The 10,337-nt window shown below is 42.3% G+C and overlaps 1 protein-coding gene across 3 annotated transcripts in view; it reads left to right on the top strand.

Annotated features, from left to right (window-relative positions):
- Positions 1–10,337, top strand: part of LOC310892163 (tumor necrosis factor receptor superfamily member EDAR-like) — a 51,210-nt gene that overhangs the window by 28,973 nt on the left and 11,900 nt on the right. For all 3 annotated transcript variants that reach the window (XM_083819552.1, XM_083819551.1, XM_083819550.1), the window contains exon 5: positions 3,754–3,839. In XM_083819552.1, the coding sequence (XP_083675678.1) occupies positions 3,754–3,839 (86 nt within the window). The remainder of the gene's footprint in view (positions 1–3,753; positions 3,840–10,337) is intronic.

Genomic DNA, 10,337 nt, shown 5'->3' with positions numbered 1-10,337 from the left:
TAAATAGTGGCCACAGTCGCCGTTTTGCAATTTTGTCAGGACTAATGAGGTCACCCAGGTGGGAGTGGGGTGCTGGCTGAAAATAATCAGCTTGCACAGCTGGTGCTTGGGGAGTAATCTGAAAACATCCTGTTTGCACAGGTGTAACCTGCAGCAGAAATTGGCCTGCCGTAGGCTGGCTGTGTGCAGCTCCTGGGTCGCTTTGGCAAGGCCAGCAGCTAAGGAGAAACATGCACTTACTCTGAGCTTGAAGAGATTAAAGTCTCGGGATAAATTACATCTGGGCTGAAACAAGCTCTGAAGCCGTCTTGATGCAACTTGGAGAGCCCAGAGGTTTCTTCTCTGTGTGTGGGGGGGGAACACAGAAGCCCTACATCAGAGCAAGAGAGCTGGTGGGCAATGCTGACCCTTTGCTATTGCCCCAGTGGCACAGGGACATCCAGGTGCCTGTATGAGTGGCATCTGACAGCACTCCCTTGCCCAGGGAACTCAAGGAACCTCTGAGAGTGGAAGTGGAAAATTAAGGTCTACATTTTCAGAGGACTGTGCTTCAGTAACATGTTGCAGACCTTCCCCAGGTAACAGCCCGCATGTTGCAGTCTCTGTCTGGGGGCATCTCGTCTTTTTGGTATTTCCCACCAGCTCAGCAAAGCAGCCTGAAGAAAAGATGAGAATGGCACGTTCTGACCAAAAGTTTTTAGACAAAGCACCACTGAACTAGCGACCTTTACCAGTGGCTGCAAATGTCTTCTTCTATCATTTGCTTTAAAGTTGACAGCAGATAATTAGGTATTTTTCCTTCATATTTTTTACAGTATTACTGATGTTCTCTTTTAAGGAAGGAGACCTTTGGTACAAGAGCATCCATTGTTTCTCTGTGTTCAGGTTCCCTTTCATGTAAAATAGGAATAACACTATTGGTCAGGCTTACAAGAATGTTGCAAGACTGTGACCTGGGAAGAATTTAAAGGCTTATCTCCAAAGCTGTGGTTTTCAAAATCAAAGTTAGTCCGCCAGTGATCTCTGGAGGTACCTAGACCTAATAGCCTGGGGCACTGCAGGCTTTACCCTCTGCTCCTATGCAGAAGCACTTCCATCATGGTGAATAGGATAGGTCAATAATGGGGAAATTAGGTACAACTCAGAGTCCCCTCCCTCAATGGGATGACCCGTTAGGTGTTCTTGGAGTATGTTGGAGATCATAACCCACGAGGAGCAGCCACACCGGGTCAAAGCAAAGGTCTTTTTAGGCCAGCAGCAGCCATGAGTGGATACCTACAGATGAGTAAGAACAGGGCAGACATATATGATATCTTCCCCTAATGCTGTCCCAGCAGCTACTTTCAGCTCGAAGCACTGGCCTTCTCACAAGACAGAATGCAAAGGGATAATATTTCTGTAAAATGTAGTCAGAAATGCCTCAGCTGCCAACTCTTCCCCTTTTAATGTGTTTGTCCATGGTTACACCAGGTCCAATTCTCCTCTCGGAGGTGTTTTAAAACAAGCTTTTTTCTCCGTTTTCAGAATGACAAGGTTTAGCAGTGTGTTTCTTACAAGATAAAGTCTCCCCCTGCAGTTCTGGGTAAGGCAGCAGATGCTTTCACTTCTGTGCTCACCACCTCCCTGTTACCTCTCTGCAGACTGTCACCTGCTGAAAACACAGATTCCCCTGGTCCCAGGTGTCCTGGTCCCTGCAGGAGGCAGACCTAAACCCGGGGCTCCAGATTCTGCTTCTGGGACCAAGTCCCTGAATGTGACATGGTACCACCAAGATTAGCCCAGGATAAACCATCATGGTGTTAAGAAGGAATCATAGAATCATTAAGGTTGGAAAAGCCCTCCAAGGTCATCTGGTCCAACTATCACCCTACCACCAATGTCGCCCACTAAACCAGGTCCCTAAGCACCAGGTCCAACCTTTTGGGAAGCACATCCACGTTTCAGTCTAGGCTCCGCTCTTGTGTTTTTCCTTCAAAATCCAAAGCCTGGGAGTGCTAAGGAAACAGAAATAATAAGTGGAAGAGTAGAACCATGGAAATTCATGATTTTTTTAATGGCCACTTCTTCTCTATAGTTAGTGATATAAAGAGATCAGATACTTCCAACATTGCTTTTAATACTCGGTGCATTGCAAAATAGCCAGAAACATCAGTCTGTTGCCAGTACTTCATAGGGGTGAACCATCAATGTCTGAAACTGCAGAACTTCCTACTCACCTGGGTGAACAGTTGCTTGCCAATGAACATCATCTTCAGTCTTATTTACCCATCCTCCAGCATTCTCCATTGTGGTGAAAACCAAGAAATATTCCACCAGTGTGAATTAATTACATGTTGGTAATTCCAACAGTCTGTTGGAAGGGCTGTTTATCTTCCCTAAACCACTGCGGCTATTACATTGTGAATCCTAGCTGTCCAGTATTTTTCTTTATAGTTTTATGTGTATCTTTGGCCTGCCACTCTCTCTCTCTCTCTCTCTCTTTTTTTTTCTTTTTTTTTTTTATTGTGGTTTGGCAGTCATTTACTGCTTTTTTATTAACTGCTTTGCAACCTAGTATTCTGCAGGCCCCCACAAGAGACAAAAGATGAAGTTTTGCTCTTGAGAGAAGGGCAGAGTGTCAGAAGGGGCATGGGGCACAGAAGCCAAAGGGAAGAGTGAGGGTGAATCTTTTAATACCAGTAAGAAAAAAAAGGGGAACTATGTTCAGTTTGCATGCTCTCTGAGGTACCTCCAAGCACCACCTTCCACCTTGTATCTCAGTGTCCATTTCCTGGACATTTATAGTTTGTTTGAAGGCTGGGCCATTCATTAGAGAGCAACTGATTTTGATGGACAGTTTCAGCAGTGATTTTCTAATGTATACATTTTCCAGAAAAAAACATTCTGCACATACATAGACAGGTATGTAAGAGCAGAGAATGGATTAATTGTTGCTTAAAATGTTTATTATGTTGAGTACTCATCTACATAGAATAGATTAGGACTGTTCATTTCTTCATTAAAATTTAGCAAGTGATTTGTAAAGGCATATCCGTAACATCAACTGTGTATGATTTGGATGTAATTTACTCATTATATTGTCTGTGGATCCTATTCTTGCATAACCAATTACCTTATTTCAAGACTAACTTTATTGGCAGCCCAGAAGTTCAAATTATGGAAAGTTTTCCTTCATGCTGTAACTCTATGATCAAGGGCTTTCTTATAAACGATACAGCAATGAACTTAGAGAAAAAAAACTGTGAAGCCTAATCTGGCTTCCCCTGTAAGGGTGGTGTTTTCCTGCATTTGTTATTCAGATTTGGCTCTGTTGTTACTAAGATTATTCTTACAGTGCTTGTGAAGAGAATTAGCCAACCATATCCAGCTGGTGGTCTTGCCTGAAAGACTGCTGTTTCAGAAAATAATGCTCTTTTATTTTGAAAGGTCTTATTTCAGGGCATGCCGTAAACTGCAGCTTGAACTCAACAGGGAGAATCATGTTGTTTTAGGCAATGATACTACTCCTTGTCATGTAGGCTTGATGGTTGATTAATTGTCTTTTAGGGGTAAAAGGAAGAAGAGAAACACTGTCTCCATTCAGGCAGTTAAAAAAAAAAAAAAAAAAGAATAATCTTTGCATCAAATTGCTTATAAAAGTTGGTGTATTTTTTTTACATGATTTTATCTCAGTGTAATTGGTTGCTGCTGAACCATGCTCAGTTGCAGTATATTAATTTACACTGTTTTGCCTCATCTTGCCCTTCGTTTCAGTTACTACATGCTGGAAAACAGACCTCGAAACATATACGGGATGGTTTGCTACTCGTGCTTGTTGGCGCCTCCTAACACCAAAGAATGTAAGTGCTCGACAATTTCTGTGCATTTCATCTGGTTTTGACTCAGATCATCTGGAAACTCAATATGAAGTTTTTTAGCGATGATTATGATGTTCAAACAATGTCAGTCTCCAGTAGAACAATTTCTGCTTCCAAATAGCCTTGCCAACAAAGGAAGCAAATGCTGAACATTTGGGGAGAGATCAGAAGCTTCGATTTTAGGACCTGCTATTGTTCTGTTATACTCCAGTTTTCATCTGTTAAGATGTCCCATGCAGTAGTTATCTTTATTTAACCAAGTAGGTGCAAGACAACACAAATCTCTATAATTTTTTATTCAGTTCAGCTATGAAGAAAACATGGGACGCTTTATAGATCCTTGTAAAAGTACATCACACCTTTTTACATCCTTTGGTTTCAAAGTGATACAGCTGTTAATGTTGGAGTGTGATAGCCAGCAATGATAAGAGGTATAACTGTATATTCCATTGACAAAAGGGGAATGCCTGTAGTTTGCTGGTTGAAAAAAAAATATATGCAAGTGTGTGCAACATGTTGGCAGTACACATTCGTGTGTGCAATAGCCACTCTCAGGCTGTGGGGAGCGGGGACAGCCCTGCAGTAGCACTCTAAAGCAGACGTAATCCCCCCAAGAAGACTGCATTCTCCTTTAAAGCGTAAAGAAAGTGAGAAAGTGAAAAGCAAAACTGAGGCTCCCTCTGAATGAGCAAATGACTTGGATGCTCGCTCAGAATCTGGAGCAGACCAGGAGAAAAATAAATAATAATAAAAAAAGACGAAAACAGCCAGTCCCCCAGAGAAACCTGATGCATGTAAAAACAAAGTCCCCTCCATGTTCTGTTCTTTTAAAAGTCCTTACCATGAAAAAGAATTGGAGTACTTTGCCTGCTTGATTTGAAAGCAGTGGTTGATAAAAAGCTCCCCGAGCATTTATTTATGTATACAAATAGCAATTACCTAATTCAGATGCTGCTGAACCATGTGTGGTTGGTACCCTGCAAGCCACTTCAAAGGAGGAGGATTGGTTATTAACAGCTACTACTTTTCCTAAAGCAGAGGAGCTCCCCTTAGCCAGGGATAAATACCACCCTGCAGAGCTCCTGGTGAGCGGTGACAGCCCGTATGGAGGTACTCCCCTGACCCGTGTGTGTGCAGCCTGGCTGCTCAGCTCACCCTGCCTGGCTGCAGGACCCCAGCCGGTCCCAAAATGTGTGCTTCTACCCCAGAAAGCAGGAGTGGGTGAGGGCAGGGTAAGCACAATTCTGGTGAGGTTGGGTCTGTACTAGGAGGCGAGGCAAGGGTGCGAGGGAGAGCCCCACTGCGAGATGTGGGAAGGAGGCGGAGAGGTAGGTGAAAACACGAGGTTAGGAGGCTCGGTGGGAGATGAGGGCATGCGGTGTGGGACACACCTTCTCCTGCATGCATGTGCAGGCTGGCTGCCCTGTTGATGGGTATATAGCCATGCCTGCTGCTAGCCAATAGCCCACCGCTGCTGAGGGCACCCAAGCCAGCTAGGCCCTAGAGCCTGACTTGATTAGCGGCTGATCGGTCGTACCTGGCAAACAGACAAACAAACTACCCTGTTAGCATGCCACGTCTTGCTTCAAGGTGCGGGGTATTCATCTCAACAGTTCCTTCAGATGCCACCAGCCAGTATAGATACAAACACCCCCAATATGCCTCATTTCCAAAATAAAAGATGGCATGAGATAGCAGGATTAATTGGAGATGAATCGCTTCTTCAGCTGCAATGGTCTGCCTTAAACACATGCTGAAATGGATTTTTAGTAGTATCAAACATATTGTAGCTTACTCATCTGGCAAGGAACTACTGCAAGATGTTACAGCTACTTCTCAATTCCAAAAACAAATCTTTGTCTTTTGCAGGATATCTGGCAGATACTACATATAATGTGTTTACTTTTGCGAGGAAAGTGTCAATTACACAAGGGATTAACCACATGCATTTTTAACTTCATAAACACAAGAATAAATATACTATCTTTGGGAGGAATTTAGGCAACCTACAAACTGACTGAATATTAATGTAGAAAATGTTAGCCGTACAAAGAGTAAACATAACCATTTTAATCAGGTCCGTGAAACCAAACATTTGATTACAATTGTTCAATGGGTCAGAAAGGTTCTGAAAATCCAAATCCCTCAAATCACTAATCTCAGATAATTTGGTTCATGATGTCTAAAATCTTGCCAGGGTGCTGCTCCCCAGAGCTGCCTTTTATCCAAATACTCCTCTGTATGGCACATAACTGGAGAGAGTTGACCCAAAAGATGGCAAGGAAACAAGGGTGGCAAATTACTTCAAAGTAGGAAGCTGGTTGTGACAAGTTCTGGCTTTAATACTTCTCTTCTAGATGAAGAAAAAAAAATAGGGCAGACAAATCCCATTTTAGGCCTTCATTAGGTTTGAGCCGGGACTGAAAGACAGTGGTCTTTTCCTTAGCTGCAAAAATACCTCGCCTGGCCTCCGTGTTACACAGGGCCACAGAGCACAAACTAAGCTGGGTATGTGCGCTGCTGCAGGGAAACCTACTCAAAGACTTTGCCTGACTGTACATTTTATCTGGCAGAAAAGTATTTGGTTTTGATCAAAGGGTAAACAAATAACTTTCAACTCCAAGAGCCTGCTGTGCAACTTTCATCTCCTAAACAGTCAATAAACCTTGAAATGGCTGAGGAAACAAGATGAACGCCCTGTGTCCCAGCATCTGGAAACAGTAGTGTAAAGAATATGGAAAGTGAGAAAGAGATTCCCCAATGAGCCTGTGTCACCTTTATTTTTTCTTCTCAAGTGACTTAGATATAAATAGCACAAGTACCATGGATCACGGGGGGAGGAGAGGGAGATTTTGTGTATAGGTCAGATATTTAATTGAGATAAACATGTCACCAGATTGCAGCGTTGAAAATCTCTCTCTGGAGTGAAGGATAAAAGCAATAATTCTCTGTGGTCTTTGAGAGATGTCAGTATTCAGTGGTGGCTTGTGGGAAAAGTGCTTGTAGAGGGCAGGGAGTGTGCTTACATAGGCATGAGTATGTGTGCTACAGAATCACAGAATCATTAAGGTTGGAAAAGACCTCCAAGATCATCTGGTCCAACCATCCCCCTACCACCCCTGTCACCGACTAAACCATGTCCCTAAGCACCACGTCCAACCTCTCCTTGAACACCCCCAGGGACGGTGACTCCACCACTTCCCTGGGCAACCCGTCCCAGTGCCTGACTGCTCTTTCTGAGAAGAAATGTCTCCTCATTTCCTACCTGAACCTCCCCAGTGCAACTTGAGGCCATTCCCTCTAGTCCTATCCCTAGTTATTTGAGAGGAAAGCTTTTTCTTTCTTGGAAAAGAGTTTGTTTCTTGAAAGGAGTCAACATCGCCATAAAGATTGTGATTATTCATCTCCTGGGCACTGTGAAATGCCTATGTGTAAGACTTTGGGACCCTCATTTTTAATGTGTAGAAGCCTCAGGCCTGGCTTGCTAAGGCCAGAGGGGCACAATGCCAAAACATCAAAGATGTGAGACCTTCAGCTGCCTGTGAAGGAGAGCATGAGCCATCAGTGACCCTTGCCAATGCTAAACTGGGATATGCTACCTCAGTGACAACTAGCAGCATTGCAGAGAGTAAGGGAGGCAGCTACTGGATGCAGGTTTCCTATGCAAATTGGGGGATGATGCACTGCAGGTAGTGAGCACCAAACCACTTTAAGATGTGGCTTCCCACAGTTAATGGTGCTGGCTTTGCTGTCAACAGCTCTGGCATTGGAGTCAGTTGAGGCCTCTGAATATGTAGGGTTGTTTCTTTGTTTTGTTTTGTTTTCTTTTATCCAGTGCAAAAGACAGAAGATTTAAGCTACACAGAATTTATCTGGCACAGAGGTACAGCCACTGCTAGAAGAGATTTTATCTTTGCACAGCTGCAGTTCTCAACCATTTTATAACTCTGCTCCTCTGCTCAAACTTTGATATTTGCCATTCCAGCTCAAACCTGATAGAGGAAAACAAAATCAAACCTCATTACAAAAACTTGAAGAACATTGTATTTTGAAGTTGTATTTACACAATTACATCAAATATGCAAATACTTTTCCACTCACAAATTATCAGTCTAGGGAATTTCAGCAATGGATTGAGGGTTTTCTTCCTCTATGCATTCTTATGTGTGCATGAATGCAAAATATTGTTAATTCCCCTTTTCTTTTTTCCTGGCTATAGACATGAAAATGGTTGCAATAATTAACCTGTGTAAGTTTTTAAATCTAACATATGCCAATGATGGCTTAGCAAAATTAAAAAAAAAAATAAGAACAACAAAGGAAAACAATGGTAGTCAAGTTATTTTTGAATTACCAAAGAGTGAATGGCATCTGGAAACATAAAAGATTATTTTTATTGTTGTCTCATTAGAACTTCAAAAACAACCAAACAGATGAGAGAGAACAATTTACTAACAGGCTGACATCTCAGACAAGCTCTAATCAGTGGTCACTGCTATACCCATGTGCTCGAGACTGAGAGATCAGACTCCTTAACTGAAATGTTTAACACAAACGAGCCTAATGCCAAAAGCACTTGTGTTAGTGAAAAATAATAATTCCGTAGGTTTTCATTTTAACTCCCCATTCTTTTTAATATCACTAATTTTCTTTCCTTGCCAGTTTTGTCCTTTTGTAATATGATCAACATCAGGACATTTTCCTTCTGTTTCAAATTATGCTTACAAATGAATAAGCTTGTTAGCTGGAGCTAACAAACTTTTTTTTTTTTTTTGAGTTGTTTGATCTCTGAACACCCCATTCCTCTTCACATGTGGAATGGGAGAAATGTTGAAGGCAGTGCTTTATTGTTCACTGGTGGTATGGCCTTATTCTCATCCCCTCAGGGCTTGTCTATATTAGGAGAGGAACCTAATATTAGGACAAAATTGGCCAGCCTCAGCCATAAACCTTAAAGGGGAGGGATCTGAGGATCAAGCACGGGGTTTGCTCTCTTGAACTGCTGGGAAAGCTGGGCCCACGTATCACACAGGATGTAATCTGGGCACACCGCAGCTCACCTGAAAGCTCTGAGGACTTTGGAGGACCACAAACCCTGGGAGAAGCTGCAGGTGCCTGTAGCATTGCTCTGTCCTGCCTCACAAGCCTGCTGCAAACCTGCAGGGCCACAGCATTTCACCACCTGCACAAACTGGCCACCAATGCACAGGGGCATATGAGAGAAGAACTCCTCGGGGTCCCTGCTCAGGGTCCCTTTCAGCAGGGTCTATACTGCTGTTATTCCCTTTGTGTTGCACAGAGAAGGAGATGGCAACACTTAATTCCCAGAGCTCAGTTTAATTCATGCTGCATGTATTTATGACATACCAGTACCATGCAATTAAAGCTCTCAGTGAATTCTAAACAAAACTGCAATAGTTGTAAATAAATTGTCAGGCTAAGGCCACACAGCCTACAATCACACCACTTCCCAGCAAAATAAAAGGAGAGAGAAATGAAACAGTTAAAGACATTACAGAGAGCATGGCAGCATAAAGCATTTATTTTTAGGTGTCTGAGCAGCAGTGGTTACTTGCAGTGAGAATGACCAGATCTAAAATTTAAGATTGGAGGAATTTTGCTATCCAAATTTGTAGAGGGCTCACACTAGAGAATTGATTTGCTTCTCATTCTTCCTGATTTAAAAAATACCTAAACTTGCTGAAATATGTACCTGCAGCTACAGTAAATATTAGAGTGACCTGCCTTATAGTGTTCTGTATGTCTCCTGAAAATAACAGACAGTAAAATCAGAAGCAGTCAAAAAGTCTTCCACTGTCTGGGATATTCTCCGTTATTAGTGATTTGCAATATTTTTAGAGTTGGCTGATGTTTGATTGCTAAATTCATATGTAGATGCCTTAAAAAGTAGCTTGATTTTGACAGCTGCTTCAGCTTCCATGACTTTCCAAGTGTACAGGGCTTCGATATGAAGTGTTGTTAGCTTAGGTTTGAAAGTAAACCTTTCATGTACATATCTGAATAGAGATTTACATTAATTTGAACATTCTGACCGGCACTTTCAAAACATCTAGGTCTTTATTTATAACTAGGTTCCGTTATAATCTAGTTTCCGATTACTTTGTCAGGCATAAACTTTCTACCTTTATCGAATTTCGACTAAATATAATATATTTTTCAGCTCATATTTCAGGCTGCTAGTTATTTATTTCAGTGTGTGCTTTATCTTACTTCACTCCTTCAAAATGGTCACAGTGGCTGCAGGCACAGCTCGGCTGGCAGTAACGAGTATGGATTGCCATTCATAAATGGACCGTGGCTGTGAGGAGAGGGATTCATCAGGAGAAAGCGAGCTGCTCTCAGTAGCAAGAAGCAAACACATACACGCGTAAAGACATTTTTAAAACACTTCTTATTTTGGGATCACTCTGATAGTCTGTTGCGTACGCACTTTGTGTATTTTTATAATCTGTCATTAAG

Source organism: Anser anser, assembly GCF_964211835.1.
Source record: "Anser anser genome assembly, chromosome: 1".
Taxonomy (NCBI): Eukaryota; Metazoa; Chordata; class Aves; order Anseriformes; family Anatidae; genus Anser; species Anser anser.
The sequence above is the reverse complement of the archived record's forward strand: the minus strand, read 5'-3'. Positions and strand labels throughout refer to the sequence as shown.